The sequence below is a fragment of the Lissotriton vulgaris genome, chromosome 7 (genome assembly GCF_964263255.1).
Source record: "Lissotriton vulgaris chromosome 7, aLisVul1.2, whole genome shotgun sequence".
Lineage (NCBI taxonomy): Eukaryota > Metazoa > Chordata > Amphibia > Caudata > Salamandridae > Lissotriton > Lissotriton vulgaris.
Window position 1 is genome coordinate 375,653,350 of NC_141695.1, and position 26,820 is coordinate 375,680,169.

Below are 26,820 nucleotides of genomic sequence, written 5' to 3' on the forward strand. Positions count from 1 at the left end.
TTGAGTCAAATATGTCGCCCAAAGAAGGTTCAGCTTGACCTCCCCCTTCATCGGATGGTTTGTGCATGTCCATATTTGTATCTCTTGGCGGATTGTATTTTAAATTTAGTTTTAGCTCGGACTTTGAAGTTCCTTGTGTTGAAGGATTTCTGTGACGATGATCGATCTGATCAGTATTGTTGCCTTGATCGGTCGTTTCTTCATCTATTAGATTATAGTGTCTCCTTTGTCTTCTTTTCTTTTTATCTTGCTTTTTCCTTGCGCTGTTATCCTTAGGAGAATCATTCGTCTTTTTGGAACTAGTATTGGAATTGGAATCAGAGGATTCTGGGTTTTCAGAATTTATCTGCTCGTGTGTCGATCGATGTGGCTCACTTGAGGTAGACATCCCAGTCTCATATAGTTCGGACTCCGTCTCTGATTCTAGCTCTGATTCAGAACTGGGCTTGACTGGAGCTGGGGATGGATTTATAATACCGAGGTTTAGATCGAGGCTTAGAGGATGATCGTTTTTTTCCATCACTGCGCTGATCGTGCTTGAAGGCGATGATAATAAGGAGGCTGAGGCAATTAGGCTTGTTGTCTGTATCATTTCTGCCGGTGGAACGGCTATCGGACCTGCTGCAGGTCCTTTAGTTCCTTTAGGATCAATCATTGTCAAGCTGCATACCTCGGTTATTGGTCCAGTCGTGGTTTTTCCAGCGATGGCTAATGTATATTTACTCCGATTGCCGGCTATTTTGGACAGATTGCTTAGGTTGCAGTCTGTTTCTGTTATTTTCCCCTGCTCTTTAATTACTGGGGAAAAGATGGTAGTGATCCGGGGTTGAGCATCGCTGGCCTGACCGCTAGTTCTGTCGGCAGACTTTAGGTTTTTCATAGCTTAAAGCTGCTTAGCTTTCTTGGCCAATAATTCCATCTTGTCCGCTACCTGCAGATTATCGGGACCCACGTCTGAATCATGTTCTTTGTCTTTGTATTTGTCTCTTGCCTTGTCCTTCTCCTTGTCCTTGTCCTTATCCCTCTCCATATCATTCTGCACCTTCTGTTTCTCCTTGTCCTTTTCTTTGTCGTTGGTTTTCGATTTTACCTCTTTCTCTTTATCTTTCTCTTTATCTTTGTTTTTGGCCCCCCTTGTCTCGGGCCGCCTTGTTAGATTTGTCGGGCCTTGTAGCCTTACATCCTGAAGACGCTTTCCTGCACCCAGTGTATCTGTACTGGTTATCTCACTATGAACATTCTCACTATATAGTTCACACAGTGCACCCCCAAGACTGGGCCCCTCAGCTTCTGCCATGCTGGTGACCTTTCCCGCTGTTGTTTTCTGGTTCTGGTTCTGTTGTTGTTTCACTTGATGATTCTCAGTTTGATCATGTAGTTTCACTTATGCAACTGTACACTGGCTGGAGCATGAGCTTACCGTTCTCCCGGTAGATCTCGAAATCTGACTGAACTTTTCAAACCTTAGTGTATTTTGGCAAAAAGACCCAAAAAAAAGCAGTTTCAAGGAGCCTCCATACCTCAGGCGGAACACGTACCTCAGGAGCGCTACAACCAGGCAACCCAAGCCACTGGGAGCGCAGCCTGGATGGAGCCGCCCTGAGCCCAAACCAAGACCAGGACCCGTTCCCGTTCGAATATTCCCTCTGTGCATGCTCTTCATCGAGCACGGATCACTCCTGGCGATGTCGAGCAGCGTCTCGAGCGGCGTCTCCTTGGAAACTGAAGAGCAGTGGAGCATCGAGTCTATGCGGCTATCGAACCGTTAATTTGTCAGGAAATATTATATTACCCTCCAAATAGACGGTCAAGATACTGGTCAAAGGTTCATAGGGGTATATTTCACTTTCAGATCCAAGTGTGTTTTTTTGGAAGACCCATGCAAGTGTTGCGGTACACTTACCTTGAAAAGCACTTTTTGTGGGGGCTGAATGGACACAACCAAATGGAGTAGAATGAGCAATAACACATTGTGGCCTACTGTGAACTCCAGAGAGGTCATTGTCATTTGGAAGAATTTCATTCTATGTTTTATTTGGCCATGCACTCATTCTTAAGAAGGAACCATCGTAACTGTAGGGTCCTTCCCCGTCCGGGTACTTTCCAATGACTATGCTACAGAATGAGCTTAGTATAACATGTCTCTATTCTTCTGCATGCTCAACATTCTAATCTTGCATTCACTACACTACGCTCTGATGCTTACGTCACAGTTCTACGGAGTCCATTAGGAGCCACAAAGGTTCTGTCATCACAAACTCACACAACACTACATTTCCCCCTCTGTTAAAAACAAAATAAAAATGTTTACAAATATATACACAATCATAAATCTTCAATGAGTCTTTGTGGCGCTTTGATTACACATCCTGGCCGTGTCTTTGAACTGTAGGCAGGAAGTAGAAGTGTCAATGACCATTTCTTCACTTGTTCCTTCAGATCTAGTCTCGACGTTGACATCAGTGCCTGACGAGCGATGAGCCACATGTCGGAAATGCAAGGAGTCTCGAGCAATGTACTTCCCAGGACGTTGGGCAGTCATCATGTGTCCTTTGCAGGTCACCAGATGAAATGGTTCAGCATTGAAAAGAGCATCAGATGTTCATTTTCTATGCTGTTGAACAAGCATCAATCTCCTAAAGTGAAGTTAACATCTTTTGCACGTTGACACGTGACTGCATAGATCTCCATTTACCTCTTACTATCCAAGTCTTTCATGTGGGTGCCTTCAATATTTGATCTTCTGTTGGTCTATTGAGGTAACTTGGTCATCATGGCTCTCCCGAACATCAAGGTTGCAGGGCTTTTATCTGTAGTCAAGTAAGGGGTTGAACGGTAAGCTCAAAGAGTTTATTTTAAAACAGTTTTAAGTTAGAACTTTCTAGTACAGCACATTGGAGCACTTATTTAAGTACTCAAGAAATGTTCAACAAGGCTATTGGCCTGTGTTACAAAGAGGTGTTCTCTTCTGGTGCTTCCCATTAAGTTGACTGAGAAAGTCTCTGAATTCTCGACTATTGAAAGGTGGGCCATTGACAGACTTTAAGATCGCAGGATTACCCCAGGTCACAAAGATGCTGTCCAATCTCTCAATGACACATTCTTGAGTGAAAGATGAGAGAGTTATCAATCTGTGGTAAATATAATTTACCGTATACTTTTTTTCCATATAATTACAGACAGGTAAAAGAATAGCTCAATCAAATGAGAGGCAGAGTCCGTGATGTCTGAGTCATAAGGGCTTTAATCAGGATGGCTCGAGCCATGGAAATCAATTCCATCAATACAAGGTTTCGGGGGTATGCAATGATGGCAGAAAGATGTCAACGATTTATTAACAGTACATGACATATATAGTAAAATGACACAATGGCAATGGATACAGTAGGCGTGACAAGTGAAATGTATATGATAAGAACACATGTGCGTAGCAAAAAGGCGTGTACAAGGGTGTGCACAGAGGCGTGTACTGGGAACGTCATAGAAAAGTGTCATATGTGGGTGGGTGCGTAGAGAATTTCTGCAAAGTCAGCAGGAAGTGCGGATGCGCGCGCAACTAGCATGACGTGACATAGACGTGTAACTGGGGAGAACTTTAACACTAATAAAGGAGACAGAAGTCTGGGATGTCAGTACGACCTGGACCTATAACATATCTTGTATCTTATGTTTGGAGGATGTTTTATCTGGAGTAAAAGGTCTCTCGGGCAGAGGCTATACTACACTGAATGCTAGTGCGTGCATAGGTGTCTACGTGTCTACGTGTCTACGTGCGGGGCCATGGGCCTACTATGGCAACGGGAACTGTAAATTACTTGCACGGAGACAGGAAGACTTGCTCTTTGCTCTGCAGCCGGGGATATGTTTACCTAAATCACTAGACAGGAATGTGTTTTCGAGGAGGCTGAACAGATAACTTGAAGGCAAAATACGGTTTTGGCAGGCAGGCCAGGCCGAGCCAGGCACCGCTTCGCTTGGCAGGAAGTAAGGCAGAGGTCAGGGATGCATCTCCATGCTGCAGCTTTCAGAGGCAGAGACAGAAGTGGCTCGAAGGCAGAAATCAGGGCCTAGCTCGTCAGAGCCAGGAAAAACATGAAAGTGCACCATGTAAAGACGGTGGCACGGCATACTTAGGAACTGAATTACCGATCCATTCATGGTGGATCTGATAGAGGACATGTTAACGTTGGACGCAAATGTATTTGCGTCTTCAGATTCGGTTGTGGAGGGAAATTACATGTACTTTAAACTCGTACATGGAGCCGTTGGGGTACACGATAGGGGACATATTCGACCATAAAAATTTCAATTACCTCATTCCCTCCTTGTCCCCTACGGACCCTTCAGGATATATCTATTTTCATGAGACCATCAATCTGTTCATACAACATCATCTGTTCTTCTTTCTTTATTCGGGAATGGGAACGTGAACTTGGATGGGGAACACAAGCTGTGGCGCACAAGCCGCAAATCGCTGGCCCACATTGCAGACATAGACAACAACTGAATACTATGGCCAATATTATTCCTAGGAATGACAGTAGCTTCCATCCCCAGGCTGTTATTACACTCCGGAGCCAACCGGACCAGGTCCAGGAGCCTGGATTCTGATGTATCAGATGGGCAATTTCGTGAAGTCTGGTAATGGCCTTATAGACTGATGGCGCGTTATTAGGAATAAACACGCAACAACTGGATCCGATGACTCTACAAGCTCCGCCCCTATCGGCCAAGATGACGTCAAGGCGGTTCTGAAGAACAACAAGTCTCATAGCAGACTGCTCCTCTGTTAAGTTGCCTAAAGCAGAAGTAGTCTCATTCACTACTGCTTCGAGTATTCTGGTTAATTTGCGTATCAGTTTACTGTTGGAGACAGTGCCTAGATAGGGAAAGAATCCTTTATTGAAATCTGTATATTGTTCCCATGTAGTTTCAGTCTGATCGACTATTGGGAGACCTCTCTTATGCCTAACGAGATCGAGGCGGGAATTCCTGTGATAGTCAGAGGGGGCTAGGAAAACTGGTGGCAATAGGAATGCAATGAAACAAGTACCATCCCAATCTAGAGGTAAGCGGACATAAGCTGTCTGACCACAAATAAAATAGGAATGTCGGGAAGCTTTGAATGTAGACTTGCCTTTATCACTGAATTCGACCACAGTAGTACAGTCACTGTGACCTAGATGTACTGAACCATTCTTTCTGACACATAATACACCTTTTGCTGGTAAAACTGATATGGATGGCAAGTCTGGACTAGTCTCGGACTGAACATTTAGAATCATGAGGTTAAGTGTAAAATTGCCTAATTCATATACTTCATTTTCTAGATCGGTCCCTGTCATTTGTGGAAGACCTTCTTCGTTTGGGAAACATGCTTTGTTCATGACTGTGTTCAGATTTCCCCATATCCAATTGCCTTGGGAAACTCGGGATTCAGTGTCTAAAGAGGATATTAAACTAAACCATGCACCACAGGAACCATTATGTGTAAACGGGTAAGGAAAGAGGGGCAGAGCTCCCTTATAGTTCTGATAGGGAGGGAGTCGGCCACATATCCAACAATTAGTAGCATTGTCTGGTGAGAATGGTGTAACATACGGATGAATGTATTGTTGCGCAGCGCAAGTCGATAGGACAATTCGTGTGGAGGCAGGGCACTGAACGTGTGCTCTGCAGATTCATTAGAAGAATGTGCAATAGGAAAATACATATATAACATCCAACTCAGAACAATAATCGTAAGACTCAGAAAAAACATAATAAGTAATGTGCATATGCATCTGCTTCGGAGACTTTTACAATATTTCTGTTTCTTGGTCTCCTGTCTATCTCTCTCTCTATTGGGGTCTAACTTATACATGTCAAGAAACTGTCTAACCGCTTCACCCAGGGGGGGACTTAAACAATTAAACTGTCTGACTTACTAGACCTCAATTTCATTCGATACTCCTGCTGAGGAGTTTTCTCTAACAGGGGTAGTTTGGTATCAGTCTTTGGAATGCGAGAGTCCTGGGAATCAGTTTTTGGCGGAAGTCCATAAAATCGCTTAACGTGGCTGGAATGGACCCAGCCTTTCCTCCCCTCTAGCTTCACTGCAGTCCTTGTTGTTAACAAAACGATCTTCGGCTCCTTCCAGCGGGGCTCCAGAGGGCTTGACCGATCGAAATTCCGGACTACGACGACATCCCCTGGAACCAGCTCATGCGGTTTCATCTCGGTGTTGTCTGGGAAGGCTGCCGCAACCTGTGAACGACATGATAGTAGTGCAGACATCAAGGAAGCAAGGTAATCTGTCAGCATTGTACTGTCGACATCAGTTATTTTACGTGGCATAGGCGTCCCCCACATATTAGGAGGTCTACCGAAGACCACCTCATACGGGGATAGCCCTGTCCTAGAATGGGCTACCATTCGCATATAAAAAAGGGCAACTGGTAAAGCTACTATCTAATCTACTCCTTTCTCTTTACACACTTTGGCAAGACGAGTTTTCAGAGTCTGATTGTGTCTCTCCACGAGGCCTGCTGCCTCGGGATGTCGCACACAGTGAAACTTCCATTGATAACCTAATAGAAGTGAAACCTGCTTCATGAGTTCGGACGAGAATGGCTGACCGTTATCTGAGTACACGACACGGGGCAAACCGTACCGTGGGAAGAACTCACGAACCAACTGCTTGGCAGTGGTCGGGGCAGTGTAATCTGGGACGGGATATGCTTCTGTCCATCTGGATAGGGCACATACAACTACAAGGACATATTTGAATACTCGGCATCTTTCCATCTGGATATAATCCATCTGGAGGACTTCAAAAGGATGATCGGGAGGATGAAATCCACCTTGTTCCACGGGAATGCCTTTGCCTGGATTGAACTGACAACAGATCATGCAGGTACGCACTTTCTGTTTTGCTGCTGCTCGTAAATGTTTGTTGAACCAGAGGTTCTGGATGCTGTCTAACATGGCTTTTTCTCCTAAATGTGCTGGACTGTGTGCTGTGTTGATGATAACCTGAACCATAGAGTCGGGGAGGAACCATGTGGCTCTTCCCTTCGTCATCCATCCCTGTTCTGTCTGGACCCCTCCTTGTTCAGTCCATTTCTTTATTTCATCTGGAGTAGCATGTGTCTGTATGTCGATGACATCTTGTGTAGGATCTCTGACTGTCATGCAATGTGTCAGTGAGGTTACGTCAGTCTTTGTCATATCAGTCGTTTGAGTATGAGTCAGTGCTGTATGTTTAGCCGTTCGGTCTGCAAAATCGTTACCCTGGGAAATAGTGTCTGTGACTTTTGTATGTGCTTTACACTTCATGATAGCTATAGCTGTAGGCAAATGTATTGCTTCCAACAGAGCTTGAATGAGGGGGCCATGCTGGATCTTGGCTCCGTGAGAGGTCAAGAAACCTCTTTCTTGCCAAAGTACACCGAAGTCGTGTACGACTCCGAATGCATAACGTGAATCTGTGTATATGTTTACTTTATGGTTCTTGGCTCGTATACAGGCTTGGGTCAGAGCAATGAGCTCTGCTGCTTGAGCTGACAGGGTGTCAATGCGATGTGTTTCTATGACTTCAGTTTCAGTAGTCACTGCATATGCGGCCAGTAACTCTCCTGTACTTGTTCTCATACATGAACCATCCGCATAAAGTGTCAGGTCTGGATTGGATAAAGCAACATCTGTCAAGTCTTGTCTGGGCTTCGTAATTGTGTTAACGACATCCACGCAATCATGTGGAGTAGGATCTGTTGTGCTCGATGGTAAAAGTGTAGCAGGATTTAGTGTATTGCATCGTCTGATTTCTATGTGTGGTTGGAATAATGTCAATTCATAACCTGTCAGTCGTGTTATAGTCAAGTGTTGGGTCTGTGTTCTGTTTAGGAGAACTTCCACTGAGTGTGGAACCTGTACTGTCAATTGATGTCCTAATACAATGGAGTCGCTTTGTCTGATTGCTAGAGCTGTTGCTGCAACTGATTTTAAGCACGCAGGCAAGGCCTGGGCTACTGGATCCAATGTACTCGAAAAATAAGCACACGGTCTGTGTTTGTCTGCTTGAACCTGAGTGAGAACTGATAACGCTGTGCCATCACGTTCTGTGACAAAAAGTGTAAAAGGTTTGCTGTAACATGGTGTTGCTAAAACGGGTGCTTGACATAAGGCTTTCTTTAATTCATCAAAGGCTTGTGTATGTTCCTGGGTCCATGGGAGAACGGATGAAGACGCTGCCTCCTGTGTTGTCAACTGTATAAGTGGTTTGGCTAGAAATGCATATTGTGGAATCCATTGTCTGCAATAAGAAGTGAGTCCAATAAAGGCTCGTACTTCTTTCTGTGTCTTGGGTTGCGGAAGATGTGCAATTAACTGAATTCGATCAGGTGTCAACTGTCTACCCCACTTGGACAGCAAGTGCCCAAGGTACACTACTTGCTGGGCACAGAATTGTAGTTTCGAAGGAGACACCTTGTGTCCCTTGTCTGCCAGGAAATACAAAACTGTCAGTGATGCTTGTTCACATTCTGGTTCACTACGGGCGGTGATCAATAGATCATCGACGTATTGGAGTAGGGCAGTGTTGGCAGGCATGTGAATACTGTCAAGTTGTCGTTTCAATGCTTGGCTGTAGATGCTGGGGCTTTCTGTGAATCCTTGAGGGGCGCGTGCAAATTTGAAGCTACGGCCATTTAAACAGAATCCGAAAAGGTATTGGCTCTCCGGATCGATGGGGACACTAAAGAAGGCATTCTTGAGATCGATTACAGTAAAGAGCGTCGCCTCTGAATCAATAGCTGTCAATAGTGACGGAATATCTGGGACCACTGGATACTGTGGTACAATGCATTTATTTAACTCTCGTAAATCGATCACTAATCGATAAACTGGGGGTGCATTTGGATCAGTGCGTTTAAGAATCGGAATGATAGGGGAATTACAAACATTTGAGTCGGTTTCTACAACCACTCCTTGTGCAATGAGCTCGTCAATGATTTTCAGTAAAGCCACTACAGCATCAGGTGGTAACTTGTATTGTCGGATTCGGGGTAGTACAACTCCTGGCTTGAGTGTGACACGGTATGGTGTAATGTGCATACAACCTACATCAGTGGGGCCTTGTGCCCATAAATGTGCAGGAACATTCTGTAACCTAGGATCAAAGTCTCTCAATACATAGTGTCCCTTAAAATCACGAAGGAACAGCCTTACTCCTTCCGGAGAACAACAAATTACAGCTCCTAGAGCTTTCAGTGTCTTTATACCAAGCAAGTTTTCTGGACATGATTTCGTGAGCAATAAATCTGTGGTACGGGATAATGGACCAACTGCAAGGGGAACTGGTTTGGATACTTCATTAACAATAGGCTTTCCTGAAAATCCAAGGGAGACATTCTGTGAGCCTGAGAGGGGTGCCCCTGGAACCTCGTCATGACTGATGGTAGTTCTGCTTGCCCCTGTGTCAATCAAAAATGTTCTATCCTTTCCTAATACCTGACTATGTACATAAGGACCCTCTTGATCTTCAGGAACTTCAATAAGAGGCAAGCCAACCTCCCTCTCTAGGCTGTTTCATGTGTACTGCTGATAATCGGGGTAATCGGATTGTGCATACTGGTACATCTGCTGTGTAACATGTTGTGTTGCGGCAATGGGCTGGGGCTGTGGTACCGCTACGGTCTGTTGTGGAACTTGCATAGGCTGTATATTCTGCGGAGTATGATGTTGGACCTGGTCCTGTCTAGGGGGACGCGGTCTCTCCTTAGTTTTACCTGTAGCTATATTGTGTTTCAAGACTGCACAATCGTTTACATAGTGACCTGGCTGTTTACAATAGTTGCATGTCCCTTTAACAGGAGCTGCCGAATTATTGGACTGTGTCGTACCCCTTTTATGACCATCAGCTGGAACTGACTGAGCAACTAATACTTTCATTTTCGTGTCTTTCATACGTCTCTGTTCGTGATCATGTTCCTCTCTGATTCTGTTCTGGTGGTACTGTAACATTTGTAACATTTGGGAAGGCGTATTCCCTTGCCATGTGCTTTCGACTTTCAATACACGGTTCTTAACCTGGGGTAAGGAATTCTCGACTAATTTGGTCACAAAAAGATGTGGGTATGACTCGCTACTCGTTTTCAGGCCACTATTAATAATAAAACATTTCTCAAATCTGGAATAAAAGTCACTAGTGTCTTCGTCGTGTTTCTGTTTGCAGGCTGAGATTGCATCCCAGTCCTCCTTTTTAGTTGTCAATAATCTTGGCAAAACCTGTACTAATAATCCTGGTAATGCTTTAGTTTTCTCCCCAAGACCTAAACCTGGGGTTCGAGTTGTTTCTTCGTTTTCTAATTCAGCCCAATTAATCTTTTTATCTCCCACCTCCCATTCTTTTTCTTTGAGTTTCTCGTAAATACCTGCAGGCAATAACACTTTTAATATTTTCATAATGTCGGGATATGTGTAATCTCCCATGAGTAACATGTCTTTTATTTCGCGGTGGAACCCTGCTGGATCTTTATCATGACTCGGCACTATTTTCTTCATTTCCAATAATTCCATCTTAGTTATGGGCGTGTATACAAATACGCGTTCAAGTGTATCATCTGGTTTCCGGATTGGATGCACTTCTCGTAAAGGGTTCTGTTTATCTAGGTGATATGGTTGTCTTACTGGGGGTGGAACGGAAACAAGATGTGGAGTCAGGAAAGTTCTGTATTTGTGACGTTGTTCTAAAATGATGTCGATTAAATCGGTACCTAGACCTCTCCATCTTCTCAGGAGTAAGTCCTGCAATAGATTATATAACGGGCCTGGTTCAGATTGTTGGTTTTCATACTGTACAATAAGATGTTGGGTCATGTATATACCAGCTAGTCGCTGTTCTTCTGGAGTAAGACTTAAAAACGTTTGCACTACTAAATCATCTTTATATATACTGTCATCCCCGGCCCATTGGACTGCGGACCGGGCTAGTTCCTGATCACGTAAGGTAGTGAGTTCATGATAACCTACTCTTTCTTTCAGGATTTTATCAGTAACTTGGAAAATATGTTCAAGGGAACATCGCTCTGGTATCGGGGAAAGGTATCGGTTCTTGTTTCCTAAACGGATGGGTCTATCAAAGGGTCTATCAAGAGGATACTGTCTAGGGAGTTTTTCTCTACCTACGTATGCCATCAGGTCTTGAGTCTCTGCGGCATTCTCTGGTTCTTCCTCCTCAGAGGTATCTTTATCGTCTGACACGAGAGGCCTTTCAGCCTCCCGTCGGGCATGTATTGCTACTATTTCTTTACGGATTTTTCTGGTCATGGCATCTATACAGTTCTGTTTATCATGTTTACAATCTGCAATATTCTGACTCCATTTTGACAATCCCTCCATTTCTTCTTGTGGAAAGCCTGGCTGGTCTTGTTCCCTAATCAAACAATTAATCAAAAATCGTAATATTAAAGCTTGTGTCTCAACTTTCTGATGTGCCATGGCTTCACGAACACAACCTGGCCTCTCTCCTGTTCTAATAAAATGATATATGTTGTCTAGATGTTCTGGCATTTCTGGTAATAACATCAAATAATCTGTAACACGGCGTAAACGTAATGAGGCTAACATCATGGGTCCTGTCTTGCCAGGCACTGTATCATATCTACAATCTGTAAGTAACTGTTTAAGTTTTTCGGCTGGGCTTGCTTTAGGTGTACGCTGCATTGCTAATTCTCTCATTGTCATTCGGTGTAATTGTGGCGGGGTGTGATAGGGACCTCCTGTAGCACCGCCTGCGGCATGAGCATCACTGGACGTCATTGGGTGTGGGAAAGGTACATTTATCGGGGACGACTGACTCTGAGTCGCATTTGAACCAAAAGGGTTGTGAGGACCAAGAATAGGGGGGCCAGTAGGGGAAGTGACAACAGGTGCGGGAAGTTGGTGACGTGGAGGGGTCGTGGCTTGATCGGCAGGAAGAGGCTGTGGCAGATTATTATTAGCAGGTTGTACGGGTACATTGGTATATGCGGGAGCTACATCATCCAAATAGGAAGAAAGGAAAATGTCTGCTGCGGTCTTTTTATGACGTAATTTAGTCAGAACCAATGGAGGTGGTAGATCGTTCGGTATTTCTGGGGTCGCCTTGGGCAGGCCCTCGGCCAGAACTGGATACAGTCCTGTTAGAAGGGCATTACTCTGTCTGTCGTGTTGTTCCATTCTGACTCGCTGTTCTTCTTCTAGTAGTTCTTTTTCTCTAGCTTTTTCGGAATCTTCTATACTCTTCTCTACTTTTCTGAATGCTTTCTCTGTCCGTCTATGTGATTCTTTACGCCATAATTCTATGGCATCTTTCTGTGATTGTCTGGCTTTCTTTTTCCATAATGCTTCTTCTACTCTCATGATGCACTCGGCATCCCATGTCCCTGTAACGGGCCATCTCTGTTTCTCTTCCAAGTCTTTCGTATAATCCACCCATAAGTCTAAGTACAGTATGGCATCTAAGCCATGCTTGTGGTACATAAAATGTCCAGGAGTGTCCCTAGGTGGGATGGGAACCGCTTCTTCAAGTATCCCTTTCCTAGTTCCTATCTGTCGTAGTTTTGAAAACAAAGGCATTGCTACCTCGACGCAAACACGATAAACACAGTAAAGAAATGCAAACAATCACTCATACCACGACATTAAACACATTGAAACGTTTCGAACAGAATACTGACTTAACAAAAGTTAACTGAATCACTGAATAACTGATCAACTGAATTACTGGATGCACTGCTAAACAGTACAGATACACTGCTAAACAGTGCAGACCGGATCTGTGTACCCAAACCCGTCTTGGCCGGATACAAATTAATGCACCCGTCTTGATGCGTCCCCAGCAACGGTACTCACCGGGAAGCACGGAACGGAAGGCCTCGGAAACTCGACTGGACTGGACCGCTACAACGTCACTGCTGCTGCGCACTACGCATGCGCCTCGACGCTTCGGACAGGTGGGCCTCTCGACACCTCGGACACTGCTCTCTCGGCTGGGCTCTGGTCGGGATCCTCCGCACTCCTCACCGCCTCGTCTGGATGTCGACCGCAGTCTCCGTCACCTCCGTAGGCCTGAGGGAGATACAGGAAAACCTGCAGATGCGCATAGAAGTCCGTCACGGCTGTGGTAGGGGGCGAGGCCTGCGACGCATCGCCGGCGCGTTGGGTGGGGGAGGGGTCCCCGTTCGGGCACCAAATTATGTGGTAAATATAATTTACCGTATACTTTTTTTCCATATAATTACAGACAGGTAAAAGAATAGCTCAATCAAATGAGAGGCAGAGTCTGTGATGTCTGAGTCATAAGGGCTTTAATCAGAATGGCTCGAGCCATGGAAATCAATTCCATCAATACAAGGTTTCGGGGGTATGCAATGTGGGCAGAAAGATGTCAACGATTTATTAACAGTACATGACATATATAGTAAAATGACACAATGGCAATGGATACAGTAGGCGTGACAAGTGAAATGTATATGATAAGAACACATGTGCGTAGCAAAAAGGCGTGTACAAGGGTGTGCACAGAGGCGTGTACTGGGAACGTCATAGAAAAGTGTCATATGTGGGTGCGTAGAGAATTTCTGCAAAGTCAGCAGGAAGTGCGGATGCGCGCGCAACTAGCATGACGTGACATAGACGTGTAACTGGGGAAAACTTTAACACTAATAAAGGAGACAGAAGTCTGGGATGTCAGTACGACCTGGACCTATAACATATCTGGTATCTTATGTTTGGAGGATGTTTTATCTGGAGTAAAACGTCTCTCGGGCAGAGGCTATACTACACTGAATGCTAGTGCGTGCATAGGTGTCTACGTGTCTACGTGCGGGGCCATGGGCCTACTATGGCAACGGGAACTGTAAATTACTTGCACGGAGACAGGAAGACTTGCTCTTTGCTCTGCAGCCGGGGATATGTTTACCTAAATCACTAGACGGGAATGTGTTTTCGAGGAGGCTGAACAGATAACTTGAAGGCAAAATACGGTTTTGGCAGGCAGGCCAGGCCGAGCCAGGCACCGCTTCGCTTGGCAGGAAGTAAGGCAGAGGTCAGGGATGCATCTCCATGCTGCAGCTTTCAGAGGCAGAGACAGAAGTGGCTCGAAGGCAGAAATCAGGGCCTAGCTCGTCAGAGCCAGGAAAAACATGAAAGTGCACCATGTAAAGACGGTGGCACGGCATACTTAGGAACTGAATTACCGATCCATTCATGGTGGATCTGATAGAGGACATGTTAACGTTGGACGCAAATGTATTTGCGTCTTCAGATTCGGTTGTGGAGGGAAATTACATGTACTTTAAACTCGTACATGGAGCCGTTGGGGTACACGATAGGGGACATATTCAACCATAAAAATTTCAATTACCTCAAATCTAAAACAGGAATATTCATCAATGATCATGATCAAGTGATGTCTGTTGTCAAGAGGACCGGAGAAGTCAATAGCAATTCTTTCCCATGCATGCATTGGCAACTCTGACATGTTTAAGGGTGTTGAGTAGTTTTCATTGGCAGGCAGTTGCATAGATGACAGGCATTTAATTATCTTTCAACTCTCTCATTGAGATGTGAAAACCAGACTCAGTCTCGGAGTGCTCATTTAGTGGCAACAATTCCATGATGTCCTTCATGGGCCACTTCAATTATCTGTTGTCACAGACTCTCCGGAATTACAATTCTTGAATCTCTTAGAATAATACCTTCCTGAGTAATGGACAGTGCATTTTTGATGTTTTGAAACTTCTGATATTCACTGTCATTGGTGGTACCAAGACTGATGTGTAAAAAATGTCTTTTAGTTTAAGCATGCCCCTATCTTGACTTGTGACACTGACAACTTGTTCCAACAAAATGATAGCTGGGTTGCAAAATTTCACTATGAAATTCATGTAAGCTTCAGCCATCAGAAAATGGGTGACAGGGCATTGGTCAGGCACTTCTGAGAAGTATGCGGCAGGGCTCTGATCTTTCTGTGGACGATACACGATGATGTAGTTGTATTCTTCCAAACGCAGACCTCAATGTTCAATGCAAGTCTGTATTTTTACCTTTGGATTGCCAAAGATAGTCAACAATGCTTGATGGTATGTCAAATGTGTGAAGGGTTTCCCACTTAAGAATGTGTGGAAATATTCACAAGCCTGCACCACTGATAAGCTTTCTTTCTCAAGTTGTGAATAAGCACTTCAGTTCGGGACAAAGTTCAGCTTGCATATGCCACAATACATCTTCGAGCATTTAGGTGCCCGTCGTGCAAGGATTGGGGCCTAACCCAACAGGGCTAGCATCAACAACAACCTCAGAAAGAAGTTTGTGATCAAAAATGCAATTTGGATATGGGATTTTATGGAAGCTGTGCTCGCTTTCATGTAACCAAAGAAAATAAACATTCTTTTTTGTCAAGTTTCTTAAAGGGCACACTGACAGTGGCAAAGCCTTGTATGTATCTAAAGCAATAGCTAGCCATTCCAAAGAATGAACGTAACATAGAAACTTCTTGTGGGTGCTGGCAGTTGACAGCTCTTGCACTTTAGTTTGATCGGGTGTCATGCCCCCATCAGAAAAGATATGGGAAAACAATTCTAAGTAGGTCTTATGGAACTCACATTTCTCAGCATTCAAAGTTAAACCAGCATCAGCGAGTAACTGACACACTTACGTGAGAGCTTTGTCGTGCTCCTTCTTTGTTGCTCCAAAAACTAATATGTCATCACTTTAACTGAAAACATTCATGACAGCCTGTATGATACGTCAAATTGCATCTTGGAATAACTCTACAAACGATGACACATCAAAACATAGTCTTTGGTAGAAGAACAGACCAACATGCGTAGAAAAGGTTGTAACGTACCTTCAATTCCCCTCGAGTTCTAATGATGAGATCTTTTATAAAGATCAAGATGAGAGAATAACCTTTCACAATGTGCAGACCTGGATGTCGTTCTCTTTCAATTGCCTTGTTCGCTGGAAGCCTATCAACGCAGATACATACAACTCCTTGACTGTACTTTTTCGCTACTACCACTATGGGAGAAACCCATGGGGTTGGACAGGTAGAAAGCTCAATCGTGAATCACAGAATTGCAGAATTTCAGCGTTTGCGAAAACCCACTTTCAAAATAATGAATTGCAAAATTTGCGATTCCCTATTTTGCGAATGCATTTAAGGAATCCCAAAGTGCGATTCCTTAAATGCAATGTATGAAGCGCCCAAGTTGTGCGATTTTGGCTTAAGGAATCGCAAATTACTACCAACTTCAGATTGGTGGTAATTTGCGATTTCTTTGAAAAATTCACTTTTTTTGCATTTTTCAAAGTGCCATGTGGTGCACGTACATGCCCTTAGGGCATGTATGTGCTCCACATGTGCACGCATGATTATTTCAGGGGTGCAACAGGGTGTCCTATTGACACCCTTGCAACCTTAAAATTGCATTCTAAATTTGTGATTCTCTAATTGGGAATCGTAAATTGAGAATGTCTTCCTATTCATTCCTATGGGCATTCTAGCCCCTAGGGATGAATGGTAAGGTATTCCTTATTTGTGAATCTCAATTTGCGAATCGCAAATAAGGAATATGTAGGATTTGCAAAATATTTAGCAAATCCTACATACATTACATTTTGCGATTCTCTAATTGCGATTCCCTAAAAACCGCGATTTGAGAATCGTTAAACGTGTTTTTCATTTATAATGCCCTAAGGTAATTCCCAACAGCTTTCTGTAATTGAAAGTCAATTTGTCTGTGTCTTTGGGCAATAGGATGGACGTCCTCATTAATTGTGCAATTGAACTTTCATTGTCTTGACTTTTCCCAGCCCCTGAAACAACAAAGGGAAAGTTTTACTATTTTGTGGTGAGCATTCATGTTATAGTTGACGGATATCGGTCCCATATCAGCAGCCATGTTGAGTCAACAGGCGCTTGATGCAATACCTTGAAGTACATGAATGGGTACCTGCACTTTTGTTTTATGCTTCTTCTCTGCTACAAATGAACCTTGACTTTTTAAATGTGTTGATGCAGCCCACGTATACACTTTAGCTTTCGATGGCGTAAGTAGTGGCAATGGAGACAATTCATTATATTTTTCCCCAGGCATAACATTTATTAATACACCACTATCGCTATTGAAAGGTCTTGAACAACGATTGACTTTTAGTGTGATTTTTGGAATGTAGTCTCTTGGACCGGTGTTATTCCTCACATGAGGCCATTCCAACATGCGCACATTTCTCTGCGGTAAACATCAACATGGCACAACCAAGTTCTTCACTTTCACTTGACATTGCTATGGAAGAACTGTATGTTGAAGATTTAGATGTCTATTGGCTTCATTTGGTGTTGATTTGCATCTGCTGATGTGGAAACCTGGCCTTATGGGTGTGCGTTGAATGTTGCTTCTGGAAAGTTTGGGCAGCTATTGTGTCTTCGCACCGTGATGCACTTAGTTTTTCCTTCGCCTTGAAAACTGTTAGAAAATTGTTCTCCTTTCCACAGCTTTTGCAGATTTTTCCCATAGCGGGACATTTACCTTTGTGTGGAAACAAAAATCTACACCTGAAGCACAACTTCTTTTTCTGTTGAGAATTCACTCCTGGGTCTTGTGCTTTGGCTTACTTTTAACATGTGACTGACTCACTGGGGGCACCTCCGGCCTCCATGTCAGCAGCTTGCTCACCATCACACTCTTCAGCTCTAGCAGAAATCAGAACTCGCTCCAGACTAAGAGTTTCTCCCAGCATTAGTTGTCTGAACGAATCTGACAAGCATCTGTAAATCACTCTGAGGCGTATAGCTTCCTCATCGTTAAATTAGTTGAACTTACAGTGTTTGATCAGCGTATCCAGCTTCTCAACATATTTTTCAATGGTCTCACCAGCTTTCTGTCGTTCTTGACTGAAGATGTACCTTTCATAATCTACATCTGGCTTTGGATTAAACTTGAGATTCAAGGCTACTTCAATTTAACTGTATGTAATTTCGTCAGCTTGCGGCATTTTGTTTTATACCTTCACCAGCTAGATTCTTAAGATACTTGATAATTTTCTTGTTATCTGCTTCTTCAATTGCATCAATGAAATCATCAAATGTCTCTATCCATGTAGTCCACCTGTCGACAATATTACGCTTTTTGGCAGTATCAAATGGCGGTGGTTTAAAGAAGGCAATGGTATTGTAACCATTTACAAGATTGACTGACACTGAGAGTAGAGCTCTTTCAGACTCTGTCTGCTGTCCACTAGGACCTGCTTTATCTATACCATCTCTAAGGCTCTGTGCTGTGCTGGCTTCTGGGTCATCTTGGACAGCCCATGGAACCTTGGCTTCTCTTGGTCTCCATTGGAGCCCTTTGCTTTCCGGAGATCTTGAGAATTGTTCTGCACCAGCACCTGGTAGCTTTGGTAGCATACCGATTCGGGTATTATCTCACAATTGCTCCATCTATTTATGATATATGATCCGCTTTAAGCTAAAGATTTTGCACAAACCACCTTGATTCTTTAGTTTCCCATCAAGTAACTCTTTACTACTTCAGTCTGTGAAAAAGAGTGGTTCAACCCAATGAGTTATATATAAATTGTACTCAGTCTCTATATTAATTTGAACAATTTATGGTTCTGATTTATTCTTGTGATTGGTTATTTTTTCATTTTACAGTAACCCGTTTACATACTTTTTAGCAATTTAAACCTGCTTTCTGTTTTTTTCTATTAATGTTTAATCCTTGTAGCTAAATTGGATTGACCTTTAACTTTTTTATCTCAATTGTATGTTTGTTTTGCTATTGTTGCATACCTACCTCAAGGAAAACCTTGCTCCTGCACACACACTACACACATTTTGTCTGAAGAATCTTACCAAGAGTCAACCAATAATTTGATACAGAAACCAGATTAAGCCAATGTGTATGATTGTTTAGGCCATGTGAGACCAGAGACACACCTCACAGCAAGACTGCAGCATCTCTACCTAGGTCTAAATAGAAATTCTCTACCCTACCACAAGCTATTTGTTTTAGAGTTAAATTGATGTGTTTCCTGTTGGGGAAGAAGAGAGGTGTTTGTCTCAATGGTAAAAATTGACCCTCATAACACAAGGACCTTGATGAGTAAGAAAGAACAGGGGTAAGGTTGAATTTCAGGGCCAGTCAAATTTTATAGTACATGTGAATGAGATTAGGCTATTTTCCAGAGTCAAAGGATTAGCTGTTTTGAAGAATTTACAATGGTTACTTATTCACTGACACTGCTATAGCTACTGATAGTTACATGTTTCACATTTTTAATATTGCCACCCTGAATTGGCTCCTCATTTCACCTTGTAAATATGATTTTACATTATGTGTTTTTAATCATTTCCAATGACATATGCTCTTGTGTGTTTTTTGTAGACCCTGTGGCTTTGGCACGGCCAAAATGAAGTTACAGCTCAAGGTGAGCACTGAATTCTCATAATTTCCATGCACACTCATGGGGAAAATTGTGATTGCTAAGGAAGTGTTCTTGAGAGTAAAAGGGATCAATCAGGTATAGCCCCCTGCCTGACCAAAAGCCCCACATGTGATATAAACTCAGATCTTTCTGTTGGCATATTTTACTTTTTCAACAATCAAAACAAGGAAATATGAATAGCATGACTTATGTAATATGTAGTGCATGAGAGGCACAAATTATAGTTAGCTCAATAAACTATAACTGGTGAATTTTCGTATTTTTATTTTTGAATATTAGTTTTTACATTATTTCAGCATCTAACTATACAATTACTTCTATCTTTGTATTTTGTCAGTGACCTTCTATAGTTTAACTAAGCTAAAAAATCTTATCTCCTTACCTCACTTTAAAGTCATTTTTAAGATTTGTTTTTTTTCAGTGAATTTCACAATTTTTTTAAAACATAAGTATGCTGCTATTACCATACCTAACAATAACTTCACTTTGACCTATGTTTTTTTCAGTGAATTTCTAGAGTTTTTCTATGTAAAGTAATATCCTATTACCATACCTAACTTTAACACCACTTTAATCTTTGGTTCTTTCGGAGAATTTCTGTCTTTTTAAAATCATATTCACCTAACTCTCCCACTGAGCACAGCTTTTGGCAATATAGGCTCCAGCTAAATCTGCACATAGGCCCACAATAATAATATGTTCTTATGGACCACTGTAATTTTATAAATGTATCCTTCTTCTATTCCTTGTACTTTTCTCAAACACACTAGCACCCAGGCTCTTGTCTGGTAGAACATAGTAAATACAAATATATAAATCAGCTACTTTATATGGCTGGCATAAAAGGAATGTAATGTTACAGTAAAGTGTTCAAATGTTACAATACAGGATTAAATTGCTATGATGCAGGGTGGAACTCCATGAACTAGGTGAAATGCCATGCCAACCTGGTGTGTAGCAGGGTTTCCATTCTCCCACAGAAATGTGCACAGAGATCTAGATACGAAATGAAAGGAGGACCCCGCACAGGATAATTGGGGACTGGGGGGATAGTAAATCTAAAACAGACTCGGGCGTCCCCTCAACAAAGAAACACACAAGTTGAGTATTTTACCCAAGAACCAGCATGCCGTTATTTCGGCGGGAAAGGTAAAGTTACAAGATTTGGAATATAATCTCTAAGAGCGTACTTCAACTAGGGAGGCAAAATCTATGGATCAACATTCCTATATATCTGCAGTAACCAAGACTTTAGTGAGTGGCGTAGATAAGAATGTATTTTTTTAAAATTCAAACATAAGCATTAGTCTCTACGACAATGAATAACACAGATAGAACAATTTAGAGTAATTTAAAAAAGATATTTTCCACACCATGAATTTCGTAAACCTCTGTTCTACATTTATTACATTTCAAAACAAAATTGATCTTCATACAGTATACAAATTTTTAAAAAAACATGATTATACATTTCATAAAAACAATTTAAAACAAAGAATCACAAGTCGTTTTTATGAAATGTATAATCATGTTTTTTTTTAAATTTGTATACTGTATGAAGATCAATTTTGTTTTGAAATGTAATAAATGTAGAACAGAGGTTTACGAAATTCATGGTGTGGAAAATATCTTTTTTAAATTACTCTAAATTGTTCTATCTGTGTTATTCATTCTCGTAGAGACTAATGCTTATGTTTGAATTTTAAAAAAATACATTCTTATCTACGCCACTCACTAAAGTCTTGGTTACTGCAGATATATAGGAATGTTGATCCATAGATTTTGCCTCCCTAGTTGAAGTACGCTCTTAGAGATTATATTCCAAATCTTGTAACTTTACCTTTCCCGCCGAAATAACGGCATGCTGGTTCTTGGGTAAAATACTCACAGAGATCTAGAACCTGGGTGAGTTAGGGTGACCCAAAACTCACCTTAGTATCAGAAATCCCCTTACCGAGCTAGCTACAGTGTCTCATTGGTTCTAATAAACTCCCAATGACTTAGACAATCCAGAACATGAACTTAGGGTACCTCAGGTATCGTGGAACACATGAACACTCTTTCGCTCTATAATCATTTCAAACAAAAACTGGGAGCCAAAGAACACATGTGCAAGTTTGAAATATTTATTTTTCAATGCAAGGTTCTCAAACGCAGTATCTTATATAATATCAACATACATATTATAAAAATCAGAGTTATCAGCATAGTCACTAGTCCATAGTAAGCGAACGGTGATAGCATATTATAATGCAAAATCTATAGAAATTTGTATCACCTATATTTCGCGCACCCTATTTAGCATACTATATTATATCTAAGAAGGTCTCATTTGGGTTTTTAGCAGGGCGGGCCCATACCTCTAATGGTCAGTAGGAGAAGATCACATCAACAGCTACCAGCTCTCTGCATGCGAAGCATCAAGTGTGTTGATTCATTCCCTGTAACTCTATCTTAAACCCGCGTAGAGCCCAATGTTGGCAGCAACATTATTTTTGTTATGTCTAATGTGGTGCGAGGATCAGGCCTTCAGCAACCTTGTGTTAGGTTATTCTTAGAGGGTGCAGTTCTCAGTGTGCAGACAGTTGAACCAAGTGTACCAAGCACAACTGATATCGGAGCAATAACATATTATTCTCAAATAAATCACATCTTTCGTCTAGGTTGAAAGCTAAAATAACAATTAGGTGTTGTGTGCAAACTGAAGCCATAGGAAAATATGTTGTTTAAACATTTAATAAACTCATGCTAACTTAACACAATATATAGAAACGCAGTAACCATATGACACCCCCCCAATGATCCGTGGACGGTCAAAAAAGGAAAAAAAACAAGCCAATACTATAAGAAAGGCAAAACATGAAAGCAGAGTTCAACAATATTGAGCCACGCTAAATGTATGTAAATGTATATAAAAATCAATAATACAAAAATATGTATGAATGCCTATAGTGGCCACACAAAAATATAAAAACACTTGAGCTTGAGGCCATTTATAAAATCATAGGCCCAAAACATATAAAAGTCGAATGTTCGTAACAGAAAAGGCACCATTCAGAATTACTAAAAAGTCACGTGCCATAATAGTGAAAGTCTCCAAAGCCACTCATGGGTGGATAGAATATGCAAAATAGGTAGCCACAGCTTCCAACATGAAATCACTGTCATCATCCGAAAACAGTTCAGCCATCCAATTAAGCAATGGGAAAGAACATACGTGCTCCTCCAGCACCGAATCCTCTAGCAACATCAGAGGACAACTCAGTGGGTTCTCGAGAACGCTATGTGCCAGAAAGTCATGTGCCGCTGCGGATTTGTCCCACTGACCCATTAGTCCATGCATCGCTGCCACGGCCATAACCCTTTCGCCAGAACAAACCAACTTGTGAGCAACTACGGGGCTCATCAGCTGATCAAAATCGACGTCAGGAGAAGTCGTCAAGCAGAGACACAAATCAATGGCCCAGTCGAAATCACGGCTCAGGCAATGAAACACAGGCTGGACACAAGTGAAATAGGAAAATCGAAATGATAATCCAAACGCCGTGCTTAAAGTCGCAAGTGGCAAGGTGCCATAGTAATCAAGAATCCGGTTGCGAAACAGTGTCAGAAGGGGCTGAGCGGCTTCTTGCGCCGGATGGGCATCCATGTTTTATAAAGCAAAATATCACCAAAACGCCTGCAGCCAAAGCCAGCAAAACAGGGAATCCGCCAAACAAACTTGCGAATATAGAATGAAAGAACGCAGGGATAATACCAAATACTTTTTCAAACGTAGTCACGAGACCACTGCTAACCAATTTTAAAAAATGTGCGAGTCCAGACGTGGAGGAGGCATTAAAGATTTGATGAACCAGTTCGCAGAAATGAAACGGCAAGTCAGTATTTAAAAGTGCCTGCACCTCTGTGCGTGTGTTAGCTATGTGAAAGACATAAGTTTCACGGGCCGAGCTCAGGGCCACTTCTTTTTGAGACAAAAGGGCTCTTATTCGGCTCAAACCGTTGAACTCCGCTCTCAAGGTTGGGATGCGCGGCCAGATGGAAACATCTGAATTCCCATGCGTGGGTGGATATAACAGGTTCTTGCAACACACCACACGTTCTGATAAAGTAACCACATAGGCGATACCGACCATTAACCCACAACACTCCTCGTTATTCAAAAGTAAATAACTACCGTTAGTCAATAAAGTGAATGTGGGAACTATTGCAGGAACCGGTGTGCCTTTTAAAACACAGGCTAAATTAGGCCGGTCCTGATTACAAGAACCATGCAACTGGATGTGTCTGCATATCAGTGAACGGTCAGGCGACTGTGTGCATTCTTCACCATTCAGATTCACTTCCTTCCCTTCCTTCAGACATCTGTATGTGTATGGTAAAGGCCATGTCTCATGTAGGAAAGCACTGCCTAGTGGTTCATATCGCCCTATAGCAATATATCGCATACAATTTGTAAATTTATACAGAGCAAATGGTAAAGTAATAATACCATGGATAAGCCATGTAGCAGCAGCTGCCTCAGCTACAGAAAAGGGCAAAGATTCTAATTTCTCAATGTGTAACATAGAAAATGATGCATCTCGCATGGAAAGCATGCGCTGCTTGTCAGTCAAATTAAATGGGGCAAATAGTGATGAGACGTTCATGTAACTCGAAGGCACTCGACCAGCTTTCAGAGTCTGTAGTGTCCTTGCAAACTGCATAACAGAACGCAATTGATTTTGACCATGATATAATACTGACACTTCATCATGCACAATGTCAACAACAGAAGAGACAATATTGTTCAACGTGTAAATTCGGGAAGAAAGCATGTTAATACTGTTATCGACAACTCCAAGTACTTTTTCCAAATTTGCTTGGTCAATTGCCCTTAGGCGCTTAGCAGCCTCAATTTGAGAAACTTTCCAAATTTCATTGTAAACCGCATAAATCCACCGTTTAGATCTACCCTTAGCCGGGCCTTTTATAAAATCATTTAAATCCACATCTTCAGTTAACTGAGACAGATGTAGTTTAACTGCAGCTAACGTGGAATGTTGTAACCAATTCTGACACAGTTTCCCCACAGAGTAAGTGGTGACAGTATAATCAGTTTCAAAACGGGGGTCTGGTCTGACTCTTGTGTGAACCCTTCAGCCAACCCCAGAAAGCGACGTTGGCAAGAATCACCACTTCTTTGCCACAACAGCCAACCCTTTGGATCCAAACTGGATACATTAAAGGACGAATGGTGTATTAGAGACTGTATCTCACTAATAGACAAATCAGAAAAATTACCCCAACCTGAATATTCTTCTAATTCTGGGATAATTGGTGTATTTAATTTTTTAGAAGTAGCCAATCCAAAGCATGTTGTTTGGGAAATAGTAGAATTTAGAAACAACATGTGATTCGGGATGAGACATGCACGGTGCAAAGCCTCAGTGCCTTGTACCTGCCAATCTTTGGTACCCCAAACCGATTTAAGGTCAAGTATTCCCTTCCAGAACTCGTACCCATCTACAGCCAATTTGTCTAGAAAGGACTTCGAATACAGCAACTTTGTATCGGTAAGTCTAACTTTGGACATGGACTTTTGGGTCATTCTGAAGTAAAATGACTCAGGATTCGATTGATTAAAATCTGTAAAATAACTGTATTTTTTCAGAAATGTACTGGAGCTTCCTATTAATGGAGCTGGGCAGTGTTCCCACTGCGTGTAATTCACAGCAACCCTCCTGGAATTCGTCTTATGGAGAAAATGATTACCATAATGTTGGAAGCAAAACAAATCACCATAATTAACAGAATCTAAGTATAAGTCTTCAGCATCAAAAGCTGCATAATATTTTAAATCAGAGAATAATGCTTCTACTGCCTGAATATCCCAATCATCAGAACGTATATTTTGTTTAATCACATCCCCCATGTTTACTCTAAGCACATTCGGAACATTAATCACTACAGTGGGACCATGTATTTGAAATCTAACCGCATCCCACACAATCCCATCAAGGACAGGCCAAGCAGTAATGTTGACTGTATTCAATTCTCGTTTCAGTCTGTGTGCTGAATGTGAGGAGGAAAGAGGGGCCAATGTTCCATTAAGGTACCGAATTCCTGTTCTTTCTTTGACATAATGACCATCGATCAGGCGGAAAAAATAAAACACAAAACCAATTGACATAAAAAGATAAAATGAAAATAGAATCAACCAAATGTATGTCCAAGGGGGAATTAAAAAATGTTTTTTAAATAAAGTGGCATATTTAGCAATAGTTGAGGGTTTCTTTGAAAGTTCTGAAACAGAGTCAAAAGAGAATCTGGACTGGTCGGCCAAACGAGTCTGCAAATCAGGCATTGATAAATCAGCAGTATAGGTGTAGTTCAGCTCATCAATGTTAGTAACAGGAATAGTATTTAATAAAGGACTGCAAATAGCAGGCATCTCGAGGGACACCTCCGGTTCTGCACCAGAAGTAATAGCCAGCACAGAATGCCTCACCATGGTAGGACAGGAAACAGCCGGTGTCATGCTATGAAGAATCGGCCACCCTGTGTGTCTTGACATTGTCAATAGAAATAAATATGTTTTCCTTACGACCTGGAAGTGGTGGTAAAATGACTGTTCTTGTGCCCTTCACTTCAAGAACTCGAACCGGTGCACGATATGAGGGACCAAACTCTTTTTTGTTATCGATCTTCTCTCGAACCAGTTCTCCAACTTGGGGTAGCCAGCCAACTACCGGGATCTCCAACGCATCATCCGATGTGGAGGGCAAATGTTCCTTAGCTAGACTGTCTCTGGTCTTTTGTAGATCCTGTAAAACATTGCAATGTTCATCTACGTCAAAGGCCGCGGCCTGGGCCTTGCAGTCTAGACCGTTGAGGTCAGGTACATACATCTTGATACCAAAGAGCATTTCGTACGGGGTCCGCCCACCCAGAGACCTTCTAGGGAGATTATTAAGCGCACGCTGCACGCCATTGAGGTGGGCCAACCAGTTTCTGCCAGTGCCTATAACTCAGGCTGTCAAAGATTGCTTTAAGTCACGGTTCATTCGTTCCACTACACTATTACCCTCGGGTCTGTACGGACTCGAAAACTTGACTTGGACCCCCAACGAAACCATAGCATCCTTATACGCCTTAGAGGCGAAAGCCGGACCCTGATCCGAATGGAAGGTACCACAGGCAAAAATCCCTATAAAGACTCGCAAATCCTTGATGACAGTCCATGAATCAGTGCTCCGATGTGGCCATACCCACACAAAGCGTGTGCATGAATCAACTGCTACCAAGATGTACTTGTATGCAGTATCAGAAGAAAATGGACCGCAGTGATCCAAATAAACGCAT

General features: G+C 42.3%; 1 protein-coding gene across 1 annotated transcript in view; it reads left to right on the plus strand.

Annotated features, from left to right (window-relative positions):
- LOC147701678 (uncharacterized) overlaps positions 1-26,820 on the plus strand; it is a 415,435-nt gene that overhangs the window by 52,322 nt on the left and 336,293 nt on the right. Inside the window, exon 2 of the mRNA XM_086930313.1 lies at positions 19,416-19,458. Within this exon, the coding sequence (XP_086786439.1) occupies positions 19,416-19,458 (43 nt within the window). The remainder of the gene's footprint in view (positions 1-19,415; positions 19,459-26,820) is intronic.